This window comes from Bacillus rossius (genome assembly GCF_032445375.1).
Source record: "Bacillus rossius redtenbacheri isolate Brsri chromosome 4 unlocalized genomic scaffold, Brsri_v3 Brsri_v3_scf4_2, whole genome shotgun sequence".
In the NCBI taxonomy this organism is placed as follows: domain Eukaryota; kingdom Metazoa; phylum Arthropoda; class Insecta; order Phasmatodea; family Bacillidae; genus Bacillus; species Bacillus rossius.
Genome location: NW_026962011.1, coordinates 39,859,260 through 39,879,272, shown reverse-complemented (window position 1 = coordinate 39,879,272; position 20,013 = coordinate 39,859,260). Strand labels below are relative to the sequence as shown.

Sequence of the window (20,013 nt, the reverse complement as noted above, 5' to 3'; positions counted from 1 at the left end):
CGCATCGAGACGTCTCGAAACTAATTTCGTTTCAAGAGACACCTACACTTAAATTTTTTTTTTTTTTAATAGAAGTTTTAGTAGCTGTTCACTCAACGTAAATGACTACTCGCACTTCGTCGAGTATGGAGCCGAGTGCGCTTTTTTCAATCACCCACCCATAAGAACACAAGGTCACAAAGCTCGGGAACTATGAAATTGTGACACGAATAATTTTCAGTTCTTTATTACTTAAGTTAGCAATAATATATGTGTTTTATTTGCGGTAGAAATGAAGCTAGGCTTCTCTAACGAAGCGGCTTTGGCGATTTGACCAATGCTGTTATATATATATATATATATATATATATATATATATATATATATATATATATATATATATACATACATACATACATATATATAAAGCGGCTCTAACGAGTACTTAATGCATCGTAGACTAAGCAAGAGCTACATGCAAAATTTACTAGATAAGGAAAAGTCTGATACTTGTCATTAGTATGCCATTGTTGAATAAATTTGGCACACTATCTCAAACACAAATTACAGAATGTCCCACAACTCAACGTCAAGCCGAGAACAGTCGACAGGCCAATCAATTGCGGTTCTGAACCAAACAACTAATTTAAAAAAAAAAAAAACGTAGTTTCCTAGTTATAATAATTTTTTTTTTTCAAAAGGTTTTGAACTCTCACCCGGCGCTAACTTATTAGATATTGTGACTTTTAAATGTTTAAAAATTTTGCCACGCAAACATAAATAACCCTACTAACGAAAAAGATTCAAAATAAAATCAAATATTCCATACTTACAGGGGGAAAAAAAAAATTATTTAGAAGACTTATGAGGCTAAAAAATTTTAACCGAGTAAATTTGGTTAGCCATACTTAAAAAAAAAATACTTTGTTAATATAACAAATTATTTGGAGAGATGTCTAAAAGCAATAACTTGCTAAGTTAATATGTGTATTTGTTTACAGAGTAAAAAGTCAGAGTTATCCGATTAAAAATTGTTGCCGCATAGATTGTGCAAATGATTTATTTTTCCTCAAAAGTATAGCATGTTTTATATTATTTTGAATTATCAATAGTAGGTTTATTTATGATTACGTAGCAAAAAATTTTAGTCACTGTATTTGGTAATTTGTAATTTGGTGCAAGCTGGTGATTTAAAAATTTTGAAAAAAAAAAAAAAAAGCTTATAACTCAAAAACTAAGAAAAAGTTCTACAACCACTTTGAATTTTGTCACTGTCGTAAAATGGTTTCTTTGAAATAATTGGGAGTAGTAAAACATCACAACAATATGTGGAAAATAAAGGTGTTAGGCTATCTTTAATTATGTCAATAAAAATAATTTTACTACAGTGACAAGTCTTGTGGTGGTTGTAGACCTTTGTTCAATTAAAAACTATCTAGACGGTTTGTGTTCTGTCATATATACTTTCTCTGTTATTTACGATGAAAATTTTGTTTAGCTCCAACTTCAAAGACGAATATCAGCATTTGGAAGCACTCTAGGCCATAATTCGTATAAGCGTTTTCAACTTAATTTACCGTGACGAACAAACTGACGAAGTTAGTCGGTCGAATTCAGACTCATTCTGTACAGATGTCTATATGAAGCATTATTAACACTGAGCAGAGAACACTGTGTATCTGAGCATGGCTTCGGACGAGACTCTTAATTAAAACAAGACACAAAGCTGCAGCAGAGACCTAGCAGGATTAAATAATAATAATAAAAAGCTAACACAATTATAGCTACATGAGGTTACCGAGATTTTATTTTGGAATAATGTACATCCTCCCTATTATAGCCCGAAATGCCTCTCACACACACACACACACACACAAACGGACAGGAATTGTGTTTACAAAGTAGACTATATTTAATTCCGGTTTGCACACGGATTTTTATACGTATTTCTTTCATACAAACTTGACACGAGTTTTACCTTTTTTTTTTAATATATAACACGTTTATTGACTTGTTTTAACGATTTCTTCAATTAATTGACTTAAAGAACAATGTATTAAAACAATAAAATAAAGAAAAAACATAATTTAAAATCTTCAGTTCTATTTTCTCAAGCTTAAGTTTCTGTGCGTAAACGCTGGATTTCTAATAATCCACAGTGACTATCAGTTTTCTTTTATAATTCAACGCTGTGAAGAAAACTCACACATGAAATGAAGTAACCGCCGCGACATCCTGGCCTCGACCTTGGCTGTGCTGTAGTATTGCGGCCGTCGTGTATCTAGAGTCGCCGAGCCGGTCCGTGCAGTTTTCCCGCCGCCGGCCGAGGTGACCCCTGGGCGCGGGGGGCGGGCTGACCTCGGGGAGGACCTGATGAGTGACGTCACGCGAGACAGGACTTGCCGCGTGTCCCGTGGGCCAGGGGAAGGATCCTTGAGGCTTTCCAAGGCCACCGGCGCGGCAGGCCATGGCATTCTGCCAAAAGTCACTCATCGACGGACAATTAAAAGGCTATATATACAGCGGCTGCCCAATAAAATCTCCAATCTAGATCGCAGGCTTCCACGGCTAGAGCCACGCACTACTTCTTGGCTTGTATAGGTCGAGGTTACGTCTGTATAAGTGCTTGTCGCGCCTTGTTGCAGCAATTTTCAAGGGCGATTGACAACTGTCAATCGCCGAAACGTCCAGAAGTCAAGAAGTAGTCAATAAAAATTTAATTTCCACGTCTATGGCGTACTGATATTATTACAAACGTCTTGAAACTAAATTTTACAATCGAAATACTAGGTACTTCTTGGACCTTAGGCGAATATTTCCTGTGAGCATATTTGTTATTACTGCTCAAGACCAACCAGTCACGGTGAAACACATCCATTTCCCATGCAAGAGGTTACTGTTATTGCCTGTAGTTACTTTTTTTCTTTTTTCGGGTAAAGTAGATATTGATTCTATGAGACAAGATGCAGCCATCATGAAGGAGTTAGATTTCTTTTGTTGCAAGTACATGATAAGACTTACTTATATTTTGGTTTAAGTTATACAAATTGTACAAAAAATAATTTAGTGAAAATTATTGTTTCGTAAGTTTTAATGTAATAAGTAGGCTTACCAATGGGAAAAAAATTGTTTTATCAAGCAAAATCGTAAAGACACCAAGCAAGTTTCAAATTTCTCGTAGGGTAAGCAGGATATGTATGTGATATTTATAGCTCATTCCATGTTGGGTATTTTGTCTCACTGTTTAAGAGTTTTTTTCCAAATCCTCGAAGACATTGATTCAACTAAAAAGTACACCTAAGTACACCTTTGAAAATATCTGATAAGGTACTGTTACGTGCTTGAAGGAAAAAATAATAAAAAGACTTTCCTACGCATTAAAAATAACTGTATTACACTATGTGAGTGTAGGTACTAATTCAGTGCCAAGCAATTAAAGAAAGTTACCAAAAAAATTTAAATACCTAGAATTTCCTCTTATAATATATGATGTTTGTGTTGGTGCGTTGCAGGCACCACGTGGACGCAAGAAATGGTTTGGCTCTTAGTGAACGACTTGAACTACGAGGAAGCAGAGAAAGTTCCGCTCGTCGCACGAGTTCCTTTCTTCGAGTAAGTCGGGTTAATTGCACATTATCTCTTCCCACCCACTTTGAAAGGTGCTATTATTTTTTAAAAAAAAAGTGTTTGTTTCTTATTTGGAGAATTTAGTAAGAAAGTGTCAGTTTACAAGTATGTATGCGAAACCACTTATCGCACGCAAACTTCAAGGTGGAAGAAAATTACTTCTTATCGTTCAGGGTGACCTTGCAGACTTCTTGTTTTACTATTTTAATATTTTACTGAAATCGCGTCACTGTGTATTTTTATCAGTAATGCCCCATTACTGAACTCCGCCAGGTCGTTGAAAACATTTCAGCAGGAAGATGCAACACCAGCTGAAGGAATGCTTAGCGATAAAAGCCCCGTATTATTGACGGGGATAATAAACTATAAATTTCGAATGATCTCAAAGAGAACATTTCCAAATGGCGAGCACATTTTGCAAGCAAATCCGAGAGCAGAGCGTGCAAACGTTTTCATACCACGATCACGCTCTCAGGATTAAGGCACGGAGTCTCGAATAATACAGTGGGGTCGGTACTAGCATTGAATATAAATAATACTTATAGAATCGCCAAGCCATAAGACGATTTTTGTGCACTTTTAAAGTTAGTAATATTGACCGACACGAGATGGCACTGTATTCGCCTCAAGCTGGTGGTGCCATTGTGCGGCGGGTAGGGAAAGTAATCATTCATTATTTTTTCCGTGATTTTTTTTCTTTTTTTTTTTTCCTTTTTTTTCTTTCGTAGAAATAAATTTCGCTGGTTTCATGGATGGCACTAGAGAAAACAGATCACGGAACAAGCTGCCCGCTTTCTCCTTGGGAATCTGAGGTGATGTTTAGATATTTTTTTATCAAATGTTACCAACTGTAGCAACGCTACAGTTCCTATTGTTATGAACTGTGTTTAAGATTTATCTTCACCACCATGACCTAATTTAATCAGATTCCATAGACTGCGCTCATTTTCTATTGTTATGGACCGTAACAATACAAGACATGCTTCAAAGGTGTAATACCAATGTTTCGATGATTCACATTTAGCGATTTATTGTATACTTACAACGGGAACACATCAATCACTAATATTGCTCGTGTCTTGCTATTTTGGGTGTGCTGGTTTTTAAATCCAACATTGATTAAAAAAAACTGAACTGTAAGCTGGACAACAAAAACTTCAAAGGTTGAAGACATTTTCAGATTTCATCATAAAATAAAGCTACCAAAACTTTCTACATATTTATTAAACGAACTATTAAATTAAAATGGCTCATTACATTAATATATCGTTTCCTAATTTAAATATGGTAGTTGTGACAAGTGTCTTATGCGGTTAGGGGTTCAAACCCCCCCCCCCCCTTAGCACCAAATCTTTAATTAATTTCTTATTCATCACTCAATCAAATTTCATATTAAAATTAAAATTTTTTTACCATTACAATATTTAAATGTAAGAACCGAAAACTGCTAAAAATAGCACTATTTTACACCTTAAATAAATTCCAAATTTTCCCGGGGGAGGACCCCCGGACCCCCCCGCTTTAATACGGGGGGGGGGGGGCTATGCTTACTTAACACCCCCTATACACCAATCCTGGCTACGCCACTGCCTCCGAGGTACAGATATATATTGCGCTGTTGTTTGCTCGCCCAGCGTTCTTAGCGTTTGCCTTTTCCTCCCTGGGGCCAGCCCCAGAAGTGCGGGAAGGTGGTTAGAGGGTCCGGCTACGAGGCTGACCATCCTAGCATCGTCACCACCATAATTCCCCCCCCCCCCCTTCCCAAAATCCAAAGTTCCTTAACTTAATTTAGTATTACTGGCGCCTACCCCTATCCATCCATTGCAACACTCTGGGAACCTGTGCTGTGTGAGAAGCACGTCGCCTACGGCCCTTATGTCAGTCAGTGTGTTCGGTTTTTACTATCAAACTCCCTTCCCCTCCCCCCTTCCCCAACCAGAAAAAAAATAACAATGCTGTATCCGCCACTGAGGAGCACAACTGCCAAAGTGCGAGTCCTACACCAACCCGACCCTGGGTCGACAGAGAATACTTCAGCGGGGAACAAACACTCTCACTTCAAGGATCGACCCTCGCGACCACCAGTTTCCCGTGGTACTGGGCAGGTTTCAGACTGACCAAAATTACAGCGTGCGCCTAACCACTTGGGCAAGGACTCGGTGTGCTCGTGAATTATCCTTGGGTGTTGTGATCAAACCCACGTGAGAGACTCGTTAGTAATTAGGGACTCCGCTCCCTTAATTGCTGAGCCCGTGGGCGTATGTCCTTCCCCCCCACCGCAATCAAGAAGCTCCTCGCTGAGACGGCCCGCTGGCCCGTGTATTCTTGTTAAATTGTGACTACAAAAAGCGGTTCCGAGAACATAATGATGTCAAACCTTTATTTTATGGAAAAGGTTTTGTACACTAAATTATTTTCTTGTGCATATTGCATGTATATAGGTAAAAAAAAATTGTTTGTCTGTAAAGTTGATTATGAAATGATTGCATACTTTTATGAATAAAATTGAATCATTTTTTATTGAATTATCACTATTTTGTATGGATACAAAGGAGTGAAATGAAATCTACAATTTAATTGATAAATTTACTTTTATTTGCACTCATTAATTCAAATATGTTTATTACATAAACGAAGAGATTATTTTAACTATACTTTTATACATGTTTGCTATTTAACTTCTTCCAATCTGTGTTATTCTGTTAAGGATAGGACGATGATAGGAAAAGTAGGAAACGAATGGGAGTGTTTCAAGTTTAATGTGCCTCGAAAAAGTCAAATCGGTGGTTGTTCCAATCGAGTGAAAGAGAGATAGATGTGGCGCAAGCGTACAATGAGCGTAATGGGACACTTTTTCGTGCGTGCCGCCGGCGTTCATCGATTTATTAGACGTTGTCACGTCAAAATAAGGGCAGCACACAACATACAAGCACTGTATCCAGAGATGACGCGTTGTTTAACCTTTCGCGCGGCTCTCCTTGAGAATAATACAGATTTGCGCACCTAGTTAACCTTCATCCCGGTCACAGAGGTTCCATCAGCCTGTCTTTGGGAGCTATGGACAGGTCGACGACATCCAAGTTTTTTTGTTTTGGGAGGAATTGGATCGCGCCAGATTATAAGCATAAACACTTAGCGTGTTGGGTTGAAAACCATTACGCACACGTGCGCTGAAGGACACGACTGTGATAGTGTCTTCTGTATCAGCCTACCCACCCCCTCCCCATACCCGTCTTGGATAAGAATGCCAGCCGGTAGCCGGTCGTTTTGTCTTCCAAGGAATTTGAACGTGGGCAGAGCCGGAATTACAGTAGCCATTCACGTCCGTTAGTCCGCCGCCGAGCGATTTATAACACTCAGTTCGTCCGTAATGGTGTTTTTCCACGTACACACTGCCAACTGTGTAGAAAACTTAAATTTTGGAGAAAATTTATCTTTATAATTTAGTTAGTTTGACAATCATGTAAGCGATGCACTTATATCTCATAAAAACTTTTTTTTTCACTCTAACATTTATTTCAACATTTTCTGAGGTACTGGGAGTAATTAATTAATTAAAATTCGGTGAATCAGACCATTTTTGTTTCGAAACAAGACCTTTAAAACGTGTTCAAATATAAAGCTAAAAATTATTTTGTAAACATCTAAATAATTAAACAAACTGCCATTTTTTCTAATATAATAAAATTTCACACGGAAAACCCTTATATGGAGGCTGTAATTTCATCCGTCCGTCCGTCCGCGTCCGTCCGTCCGTCCGCGTCCGTCCGTCCGTCCGTCCATCAGAAGCAAGAAGTTACCAAACTTTTGACGGACGGAGGCGACGGACTATTGTAATTCCGGCTTCACACTGACACAGTGGCGTATAATATCTCAGCACCAAAAATGTCACAATTGTATGTGTTACACGTAGAAAAAAAAAATTATATCAGGCTGAAGAAATCGAATAAATGATATTTATTCTCTATTTAAGGGGGGGGGGGGGGAACCTAAATAGTCCCCTTACGTTCAGGCATCAGAAAATCATTGCAAAACGGGCCTAAAAGACCCGCTCAAGTTTTTTTTTTGTAATAAACGGTGTTCTTTTTGCTGTCGGTTATTATTAAATCAAAACATGAACTCTCATTTTATCCATAACAAGAGGTTGAATTCCTCTCCCTCCTTTACCGTTTTTGAGCGGATACGCCCTTGGTTACGTGTTATGCCACGCCTTTCTTTCCGCTAAGCTTTTTCTAGCCCAGCTGATACATGCAACCCGTCGACTTTTTTTTTTCTGCCGACGGTTCGCTTCAGCGGCTGTCGGCGGGCATCTGCTCGTAGACCTCATCACCCACTTCTTTTTTTTGCCGCCAAGCTCACTGAAGTAGGACACGATAAGAGGCTCGGTCAGTTGAGCTGACACTCGTCTTGAGGCTGGGATGGTGTTTTTTTTATGTGTAACATCTCAGCTCTCGGTTCACAGGACATTTGGTGGCAGTAATTTCGTGAATGCGACGGAATTCTAGTAACGGAAATGTGTAACAACCACAGTGCTGCCATCCGTGGCGGACGGAGCGAACCAAAGTTCACAGACTAAGGGACACTTTACAGTATTAACTGTTTGGTTAAATTTAACAAGATGGGCAGTATTTTTATAAATGTTCCTCGTCGAAAATCAGGTCCAAAGCCAGGGTTTAGAATTTTTTTTAAAGTCTTTTCCGCTTTTATCCTTGACATTTCAATGTAATTTCGCTCTGCAAATTTAATGATTCGATAGTTGATGTAGCTGCTCCGGCAGCGAATTTTAGCGGCGGTAGAAGAAAACTATGTGTGATTCTCGTTGAAAACATAATTTGTGTATACATATCATGCTCGGCATTATTTTTAATTATTCTACTTTTAATTTTGTGTCCAAGTTTCGTGTTATAACTGTATTTGCGACATGAGAACACTCATTTCTGAGGTTAGATCTTACACATCACTGGCGAGTACTGTAAAACTCGCTCACAAACACCCCCCCCCCCCCCTTTACAAGATCACTTATCATTTAAAGGGTCCTCAAAGACAATACGCGACCATGTGACACATGAAATACACGGGTGTTTATAGAGAGAGCTTCAGTCCATTCAGACTTAACGCAGTGGCGATCCTAGCAATGGGGGTGCCACCCATACCCCCTCCTATTTCTCCAGAAAAAAAACCTTTCACTATGAAAAATTGGAGCATAAACAAAAATAAACCACTCCACACTGCACCTGACTTTTCAAGTTTGATTTTTCTAAGAAAATGTGAGTAGTATAGGAAAGTATTTCCGAGCGCACGGCGCTGGCGCGTGGAGCCGGAGCCGGTGTCCGCCATATTGGATTGTGACGTCACGGCGGCAAAAATTCCTCAAAATTCCTCAAAAATGACTCAAAATGACTCAAAAATTCCCGTTTTAAGAAAAAATTTCCCGTTTTCGAGGGAAAAATTCCCGTTTCGAGGGAAAATTTCCCGTTTTATTCCTCAAAAATCCCAACGGCTAGAAATGTCCTGATAGAGGCTTAAGCATCCTTAACTCAAGCCTCAGTTAAGCCTCTATCAGGATGTGACCTTGACCTTTGACCTTGACCCCGGCGGCCATCTTGAATCCGCCATTTTGGATGACGTCATTTTGTTTTCTAGAAAATTCCGGCATTGTGTTATCCGCCATATTGGACGATGACGTCACCGTGGCAATTTCCGTTACGGCCGCCATCTTTAACTTTTTTATTTATTATCCGATTTCAATGAAAAAATTTTTAAAATTTATTAAAAAATCCATTTAATAAAATTTTAATAAAAAATATTTAAAAAATGTACTTTTACGACACGGAGTTCAGAGTCCTCGGTTCGAACCCGGTGAGGCCAAAAAAATTAAAAATGGCGACCGATCCTTCCCCCGTGGTGACTTTTGGCAGACTGACTCCCACCACTTTTCTTAAAGCATATATATATCGTCACCTAGTATGACGTCATGTCCGCCATCTTGTCTTCGTTGCTGGAGACCACCATCTTGTTTTCGTCGGCGAGAGTGCGCTGACACCATGTTAGTTTAGTTCGTATCCGCTAGAGTGCAGTAATCATTTATTATTACTGTGACACCCGCCATCTTGAAATATGGCCGCCATCTTGAAAATCCGTAATTATTTAGCTAGAAATTCGGGAAAAATTCCAAAATTCATTAAATAAATCACTCATTAACTTACATATTGATTCGATCCGCTCCAGTCCTTGGTTCGATCCCTGAATGATGCAAAACATTTAATTTTATATAAAAAATAATAATTTCAATAAACCATGTTCAAAATTCTTAAAGAGACTTTAAATCCTCTACTACCATCATCCTATCAGACACCAAGACCACCATATTGGAAATTCGTAATTGTAATGCTAGAGATTCGGGAAAAAGTTCAAAATTCATTAAATAAATTTGTAATCTATATACTGATTGATTAGATCGACTAAGGTCCTTGGTTCGATCCCTGGCCGATACAAAACAACTTTAATTTTAAAAAAGTACCAGAAAAGTGTAAGGTTCGAGAAATAAAACACCTCAAAGTCTATTACAAACATAATATTTATTACACAATTTCTATCCTACTACAGAATCACTTGCGAAAGCCAACAACAATCTTATAAACATTTAGCCCTGCATAGACGTGCAACGACTACTTCTTAGCTCCAAATGGCTCCCAAAGCTCCAACAGCCTCCAAATGCTTGACAGCTCCAAATGCTTCAAAAGGCTCCAAATGCTCCAACAGCTCCAAAAAAAGCATCCAAATGCTCCAATAGCCTCCAAATGCTTAACACAGCTCCAAATGGCTCCAAATGCTCCAAACGGCCTCCAAATGCTTGACAGCTCCAAATGTCTCCAGCAGCTCCAAATGCTCCAACAGCTCCAAAAAAAGGCTCCAAATGCTCCAACAGCCTCCAAATGCTTAACGGAGCTCCAAATGGCTCCAAATGCTTGACAGCTCCAAATGCATAACACAGCTCCAAATGGCTCCAAATGCTCCAAACGGCCTCCAAATGCTTGACAGCTCCAAATGTCTCCAGCAGCTCCAAATGCTCCAACAGCTCCAAAAAAAGGCTCCAAAAGCTCCAACAGCCTCCAAATGCTTAACACAGTTCCAAATGGCTCCAAATGCTCCAAACGGCCTCCAAATGCTTGACAGCTCCAAATGTTTCCAGCAGCTCCAAATGCTCCAAATGCTTGACAGCTCCAAATGCTTCAAAAGGCTCCAAATGCTCCAAATGCTCCAAACGGCCTCCAAATGGCTCCAACAGCTCCAACAGCCTCCAAATGCTTGACAGCTCCAAATGTTTCCAGCAGCTCCAAATGCTCCAAATGGCTCCAACAGCCTCCAAATGCTTAACACAGCTCTAAATGGCTCCAACAGCTCCAAAAGACTCCAAATGCTTCAAAAGGCTCCAATTGCTCCAAGAGCTCCATCTTCAATTGGTTCCAACTGATTCCTATTACTTTTATCGAACTTGGCATGATTACTAACATGTCTTTATCAGTATACATTTTGACTGGCAGTGGTAACGTTTTTTTACACCTTTAAGTTATAAGTTTTATTTAGAAATCAGATTTCGATAAATGATAGCTTCCATCTGGAAAGAAAATATATTAATTTATCTTCAAGTTTATACACATACATTTAATTTAATCCATTATTGTATGTAGCCAGCTTCCCTCAGTTCTTTGAGTATGAAGGATATTTCTTTAATGTTCGAATAGTTTCCTGCACAAAGCGATCCATGTAGTAGTCGTAAGTAGGGGGACCATAAGGATACTGGACCAATGTAAACATAGAAATGTAAACACCGGCCCCAGTACCCCCATGGGCGCCGCCATCTTGTCACGTGGGCGCCGCCATTGTTGTTGACATTGGCTACCAGGGCGCGCCATCGTCTGCTGGAGGCCGCCATCGTAGTTCAGCCTTTAGTTACCGGAGCGCGCCACCGTCGCTCCGAAGGCGGGAATTGAATACAAAAAAATCCTGGGCACTGGGTGGATTCGATCCCGGGGACGCACCAACGTCGTGGTTAGGAGACGGACGCCTTGACCACTAGACCACGGGACCAGATGAAGTATGAGGAATTAAATAACGAACATATGCTTTAAAGAAGCTATGCCTAAAAGAAGCTATGTCTTTAAAATTCGAAAAAAAAACATACGTCTATAACCCCAAGTATGCCTAACCGCCATTATGCCAAACCGTCATGTCTTAAAAAATGCAACCATACTAGCTATGCCTATAGACCCCACCACTCCACAATCGCCGCCATGTCTAAATTCCGAAAAATAAATATGTATATAAACCCACACCCACCCCCACCCCCAAGTATGTCTAAAAGAAACCCCCGCCATACTAGCTATGCCTAAACCGCTATGCTTAAAATACCTGCCATATTGTATGCTTAAACCGCCATGTTTAAATGTCAAAAGCCCCGCCACTCCACAACCGCCGCCATGTTGTATGCTTAAAACAATTGACGCCATGATGTATGCTTAAAGCAAACCCCCCACCATTATACTTAACCGCCATGTCTTAAAAAAATATGTCTATAAACCCCCCACCACTCCACAACCGTCATATCTAAATATGCTTAACCCGCCATGTTGCATTCGAAAATATACGTCTACAACCCCCCACTCCGAGTATGCTTAATCGCCATATCTAAATTTCGAAAAGAAATAAAATATCACTATGCTTAAATTAAAAAAAAAATACAATCATACTAGCTATGCCTAAACGGGTAACTTTCGAAAATAACCACCATGTTTAAAAGCCCCGCAATACCAGCTATGACTAAAACAAACATAACCTCAAAATCCCGCGCAGAGAGAGCGAGATGTTGCCTGCTGGAGCGTCACTCGTAAACTGCGCAATTATAATCCCCACATAATATTATAAGCATAATAATGTCTTTAAAAACAACAGTGTGTGTGCAACACGCCAAGTAATAAGCATAGTTACTATTACGTCGAGTAAAATAAGCATAGTTAAAATATATAATATTGCGTAATCATATTTAAATTATTAATAATATTTTTACAGGCCAATGAGTTAGCACCTTAGCGTTAAGTAATAAACATATTTAAAATTAATAATATTAATAAAATTATTACAAACATTGTGTAGTAACTGGCTCTCGGCCAATGTGTTAAGCATTAAAAACACCGTGCTGGAAGCGTGCGCTGGCGACCAGGAATGTGTTTACCTGCTGGGTGACAGTGAAAGTGTTTACCACAGAGGAGCAAGGTCAAGCCATCGCTGTGTACAGGAAAGGAGCAAGCACAAGGAATATACAGAGGTGGAAATAAAATCCCCACGTCATATTATAAGCATAATATAGGCGCCATGTTGTATGCTTAAAACCCCCGCCATACCTATGCCGCCATGATGTAAGCTTAAAACACACACACACCCAAGTATGCCTAAAAGAAACCCCAGCCATAAGAGCTATGCCTAAACCGCCAAAATTAAATTTCCAATAGTCATATTTAAATTTGGAAAATAACCCGCCATGTTTAAATATCGAAAAGCAAATACCGCAACCCCACCACCTAGCGTATGTTTAAAACAAACACCACCATAAAAGCTATGACGAAATACCTGAGAGAAACATAACCGCAAAAAAGCGCCATACTAGCTATGTCTACCCCACCCCCACCACCACCAGTATGCTTAAAACAAACACCACCATAATAGCTATGACTAAATACCTGGGAGCAACATAACCTCAAAAAAGGCACCATAACAGCTATGTCTACCACACCCCCACCACCAGTATGCTTAAAACAAACACCACCATACCAGCTATGACTAAAGAAACATAACCTCAAAAATCCCGCGCAGAGAGAGCAAGAAGTTGTCCGCTGGAGCGTCACTCATAAACTGCGCAATTATAACCCCACACACAATAGTATAAGCATAATAATGTCTTTAAAAAAATGCTTTAAGTAATAAGCATAATTAAAATATATAATATTAGGATAGCATAGTTAGGACCCCTGCAGTGAACACGTAGCGTTAAGTAAGTAAAAATAAAATATAGCTGCGGCAATATCGTCAGAAACAAATTACGTATGTTACCGAGGTAATAAAAAAAATAGCAAATAAGCATACATAAAATAAAAACTCACCGGAACGCACCCCACCCACCCCGGCGATATGTAACAAATAAAAACGCAGACGAAAAGATATACTAAAAAATAGTAACACCTATGTACGCCGTGTAGAGTGCAATCCACACACCGCCATCTTTAATGTCACAGAGGAGAGCGAGAAACGTAACGTAAAAAACGCGTGAAGTAATAAGCATATTTAAATTTCATAATATTTTTACAGGCCAATGTGTTAAGCATTATAAACGCCGTGCTGGAAGCGTGCGCCGGCGACCAGGAATGTATTAAGAAACCCCTGCAGTTAACACGAAGCGTTAAGTAATTAAAAATAAAATGTAGCTGCGGCACGATCGATAAAAACAAACTACGTATGTCACCGAGGTAATAAAAAAAATAGCAAATAAGCATACATAAAATAAAAACGCACCGGAACGCATCCCGCCCACCCCGGCGACTTGTAACAAATAAATATAAATAAACGTCGAACAAACGACCGTGTAGCCTGTTCGCGCACCGCAAATAAGCATACATAAAGGAAAAACTCACCGGAATGCACCCACTCCAACACGGCGACGTGTAATTAAAAATAAAAACGCAGACGAAAAGATATATTAAAAATAGTAACACCTATATACGCCGTGTAGACAACCGACAGCGAATAACGATAAGTAAATTTATAAAATATATTACAAAGCGGGAGCGCACGTCTGTACTCCGTAGACGCACTCGGAAAACTGTTTTCAAATTCCCGGTGCGACGAAAAGAAAGTTTTGTTTGTCGACCCTGGCCCGCCGCGTGCTATAGTAGCTTGCAGGAGAGCCTAAGCGTGGAACACAATAAAAAAACGTACAGCCCAGTAATACATGAAACCGCCGAATGCATGTGACAAAAAAATTACCATAAATAACAAAAAAAACATTTAAAACATAACAAAAACAATCAAAATACACTCACAAACGCAATACAGCGCAATGCAGTGAAAACTCCCATGAAATAATAAAATCGCTTATTGAGACAGCATGATGCAAAGAGTAAAAATCCCTATACGTAAAATAAAACAAACGCGAAACTTTCAAAAAATCTATCTACGAGAACAATATTATAAAACTACCACACTCTCCAACACACCAAATGACATGGCCCGATAAATGACAACACAAATAAATATCAATAACCATAAATACCTACATAATCAAAATATATTATTAAGCAACCGAAAAATACACCACAGCCCACATAAGGCCTCGCGAACGAACGGCACAACACCAGAGACAAAACATGCTATTCCCATTTGTTAAAAAGACGCACATACGAGTCTTTAGTGCTAGCCCAGCTAGTATGCATTCATTAATAAATAAAATCGGTTATAGTATTATGTGTAGGCAATAAATAGGAAGTACAAAGCGATATAGCCACAAGACGTTATTAAAAATATAGTAATAAAGTGTATGTATAGCCAGTAAATAATATATATGTAAGTAAAACGTGTTATACCCTAAACTAAATACCTGCAGGTTTATACAGTCAAACTTTGTAGGAATATAAACATAAGTCGTTTTAACGGTCTGTGTAATACAAATGCTTATCATCAGCTCTGAGTAATTTGTCCTTCATATAAGTAAACTTAGCATGTTATTCTAATAAATTATGTATCATTATAAAATAGTTATACCATCGTTACAAAATAATCATACAAACAAACATTAACAGCTATCCATCCTTCCCTTTCACTCATGACATAGTGTGTGGTGTTCTAAATAAGGAGTGAAAGAATATCATATGAGTCATGTTGTAAATGCTTATAAGATTATTGTTAACTTTCCATCAAGGCTAGATAAAAAACAATCTCTATATATGGTAGATGAATAAACAGAGACCAACTATAGACTTCATACTAGTAAATAATAATTAAGGACATATCGGGGTAAATAAAACAAAATAACCTATATAAATACACCCAATAAGCATAGGAAGCTCTGGCGTTAATAACAAAACGTAAAATAAAAGGTTACAGGTTCAGGTAAGAATATATATTCTACTACTATGCATTCCATTAAGCATAAGAAGCACTATAATCCCATCCCGACGAAACCAGAATAGAACACACCAGTAATGTTTGTGAAAGAACACACGATGATATTCATATTAATAACCACTTAGCCAAAATCGTTTGCAGAATAACAGACATAGCAATTCCATGTCTCAAACACCACATCGCTTCGGCGATAGTCCAGAAAACACAAAAATTATATCTGCCTTCCCCAAGAGACCGCCACAGTCGCCTCGGCGAACCTCGTGAGGTCACCAGTAAGTAACTTTCACTTGCCGGAGGGCAGACGGTAATAACACACACGCAGCCGCCCCCGAAAACAAGCCTCCAACAAGAAAAAAATAATATATCAAAATATCTAAAACAACAAGGATGCCTTGCAAACTATTAATTACACCACCCATGCCTTTAAACTAAGTAACGTGAACGACGAAGCCCGACAACGACTTTCAAGTGACAAGGAGTAAAGAAGGAAATAATAATTAAATGTGGTGTACGAATACTCATTGCCCACCAACTATATACTACCTACTAGTGCTAATCCATGTATTGCCAGACATAAAATATCTTTACATTAAAATAAACATAGTGTCAGGATAATACTAATAATAAGTATTGAAGTAACTGAAGCGTGTACACAAACAAAACTGTATAATTCTCATCATAAACGTTCCTTGAAATTCTACCATCACATATATAATCATTTAATATTATCATAATATAGTTACCAAAAATAACAAGTCAACTCGAAAAAACCAAAACAACCCCTACAGGCATATTGCAACCTACATCGAAACGATCATAAGACTCAAACCCAGACACTTCATAAACCCACAGAGATGGTCAGGAGAAATTACATTTCATATACTACAGATGCTGTACTAAAAAGACACATGTATGCCAATAAGAACAGGTGTAACCGCCATAACTGAAAGTATTATATAAAAGAAACAATACAATAAATATCACAGCCTCAAAAAAACATAAGACAGGAGAATGAACCAAAAGAGAAATTTCAAAAGTCTAAACTGAACAGAAAATTAGGTAAATATTGACGTATACACATGAGAGTACAATTAAGTATAAATATATATTTAAAAAAATACACTACCTAGAGTTAAAAAAAAAACGCATTCAGAAAGATCAGACATCGCTTCCCCAACACAAAATGTTCGATGGTAATAGTCACAATCCCTAATAACATACATGTGAAATAGAAAGAGTTAAAGACACAGACTTTAAAAAGAGAATCACTCGTTAAAGACGTGTAAAAGTTAAAGGACTAAGCTAAATGAATATAATGAAGCGTGCGACAAAACACGTTTCCTATACTAAATGTCACATCCCAAATAAATTAAATTCATTATTTAAAAGAAAAAGGTTATTTTTTTGTTCACCTAACCGAAATCTAAGTTTAAAAACCCATATAGAAGAGAGATTCCGCATTATAATTAAGTATATTGAAAGGAATTGCGAACTCTTGTTCGCACAAATCATTTGAATTATGTATGTTCGCACACAAGTTGAGAAAAAATGGATTAGTGTAAGAAATTTGATGTTTGCTCAAGTGCTATGTAGTGACAAGAAACGATAAATACGGAATTATGTATATTTAGATACCAACCATACAATTATAACAATTTAAATACGAAACATATAAAAAAATCCTCGGGTATGTCGTATATCCAGAACCATACTGTCACCACTAGTTGCCTGTACACATAATGAAGTAATAATAATAAAACATCCAGTGGTTACAAACATAAATATTACAAAAATATGCACTTAACAATGACTTAGGTTATCCAGAAGCATATAGATATAAATATACAATTAAAAAGCAAACCAAATTACCAATAAAATGGAATCACTTCAAAAAAGTAAACAAAGTTCAGACATTTCAAACACAGAAAGGTGAAAAAAACGCAAATAGATCAGTAAGATGAAGCTTCAAAGACCAATTCCCTCGCGGATGAAGGATGATAATCATTGCAGTAGCACACATTGTCCCACATATGTATCGAAACACAAGGTTAGATCGTAACACACACACACACACACACACACACGACTTCCAGGATGTTTCCACCATCATGTTTGGAACCTTTATACTTATTTTAAATCTAAATTTACATTGATTAACAACGAGAACTGTAATATATAAACAACAGCACCGATAGTAGCTAAACACAACACACTTAATAGAATATTCTCCATCACTTTCACAAACCCATATAAAGACCTTAAACTCTGCCGACCACCGCAGCCCAGCACGAGTTGCCAGACGTGTCCTTCACAGACAGAAGGGGTTGCCATTGCGCAACCAATATGTAATTATTGTAAAAGACGCATCTAAAAAAAAATCAAACATGTACGTTAAACCAGGCTAGCAATCTCATAGTTTAAGTGAAAACAGGCCGGAAGACAACATAGTAACATAACATTAGCTATTCCTAAACCTTAAATACATACAATGTAAGAAATCGCACTAGCCAACTTAACACTCATATTCCACAAAACATAAGTTCACCGAGATACAATGACACACGAATATATGCATGAATGATAGATAAATACTATACAAGACACAAAGTTCAAAACATATTTATCAAAGTACCCTTTCAATACTAACCCAATGAAGCAGAAAATTCCATTGCATACCAAGCATTGTATATGAAAGTAAGCACATATCACAATTGAACTAGAAAAAATAAATATAAAAAAAAGCTAGCGAACACACAGACAAATATTCATCATAGCACCATTGGGTGGAAAGAAGATAGTACCATCAATTTCATCTCTACAGCCACATGCATTAAGAAAATATATATATTTATTAACCTCACAGGAATCTTTTAGTGTATAATCGTTGTGTAGCAAAATTAGGAGGGTAAAATTACAATGTATTTAAAAAATAAATCTAATTACAACTATTAAAAAGTATGTGCGCTAACTCACAATTGTAAAACCATTAATGAAAAACCTACAAAACCTCTCTCTTCATATCTCTCCCTCTTTCTCTCTCTCTCTTTCTCTCTCTCTCTCTCTTTATCTCTCTCTCTTTATCTCTCTTATTCGCTCTATATACTGGTTGCGAAATTCCACGATTGATACAATTAACTTAGAGATAACCCCCACACCGATGCATTGTAACGTCAACTACATTCCGCTTTTGAGAGGGAAACGAGAGCAACTCGAGAACACTCGCAGGCTCACAGCAACGTCCGCCACATTTACACACAGAACTAACCACTCGTACCCACCGGATGGGATACGAACCCCGAGCAAAAGGCAAATACCTCCGCTTAAACACAATAACAAGTGATCTAAATATAGAACGATAGTGCTAACGCGAGCAAACACATTGGTTAAAAACTTTTTAGAGTAATGGAAGCAATACGCTCTTCAATTCTGTGTGTTAACTCTGGAAAATCATTACGTAGCGGCGGCAATATTTTACAACATCTTTTATAAAGAACCCTAAAGGAAAAAAAATCTCAAAGTAAACGATGAAAACAAAAAAAAAAAAAACGTAGTATTTGTCGGTCGATGGTAGTGAAATAATGTGAGATAAACCATTAAAATAATGTTAAATAAATATATTAATATTTACTATAAAATGAATCCACGTATAACCATAAGTTTTTGATAATAAATCAACAAATCAACATAGATTTAAATTAATTAAAAAGTTTTAATAATAAATTCTTAAATAAATTTATTTCCTTTAGCAAATTAACATATAGGTTTCAATTAATTAAAAAAAAATAGTTTAATGCGAATTTCACCAACGTTTCGGTCGACATTGCAGTCGCCATCATCAGGAAGCAATTATCTACAAAGTAGTTGTAATAATAAATTCTTAAAACAAATTTATTTCCTTTAAAAAATTAACATATAGGGTTCAATTAATTAAAAAAAATAGTTTAATAATAAATTTTAAAATCTATTCATTTTTTTATTATAAAAGGACTCTGCTTTTAACCATTAGTTTTTGATAATTTTCAACAAATAAACATAAATGTATAAATAAACATAAATTTAATTATTAAAAAAATTAATTCTAAACAATATTCTTAAAAAAATTTTGCGGCCGCAAAATTTTTTTAAGAATATTGTTATGAATTAATTTTTTTAATAATTAAATTTATGTTTATTTATACATTTATGTTTATTTGTTGAAAATTATCAAAAACTAATGGTTAAAAGCAGAGTCCT

The 20,013-nt window shown here is 37.4% G+C and overlaps 1 protein-coding gene across 1 annotated transcript in view; it reads left to right on the top strand.

Moving 5' to 3' along the window:
- Positions 1-20,013, top strand: part of LOC134542279 (luciferin sulfotransferase-like) — a 60,229-nt gene that overhangs the window by 19,175 nt on the left and 21,041 nt on the right. The window contains exon 3 of the mRNA XM_063386422.1: positions 3,492-3,591. Within this exon, the coding sequence (XP_063242492.1) occupies positions 3,492-3,591 (100 nt within the window). The remainder of the gene's footprint in view (positions 1-3,491; positions 3,592-20,013) is intronic.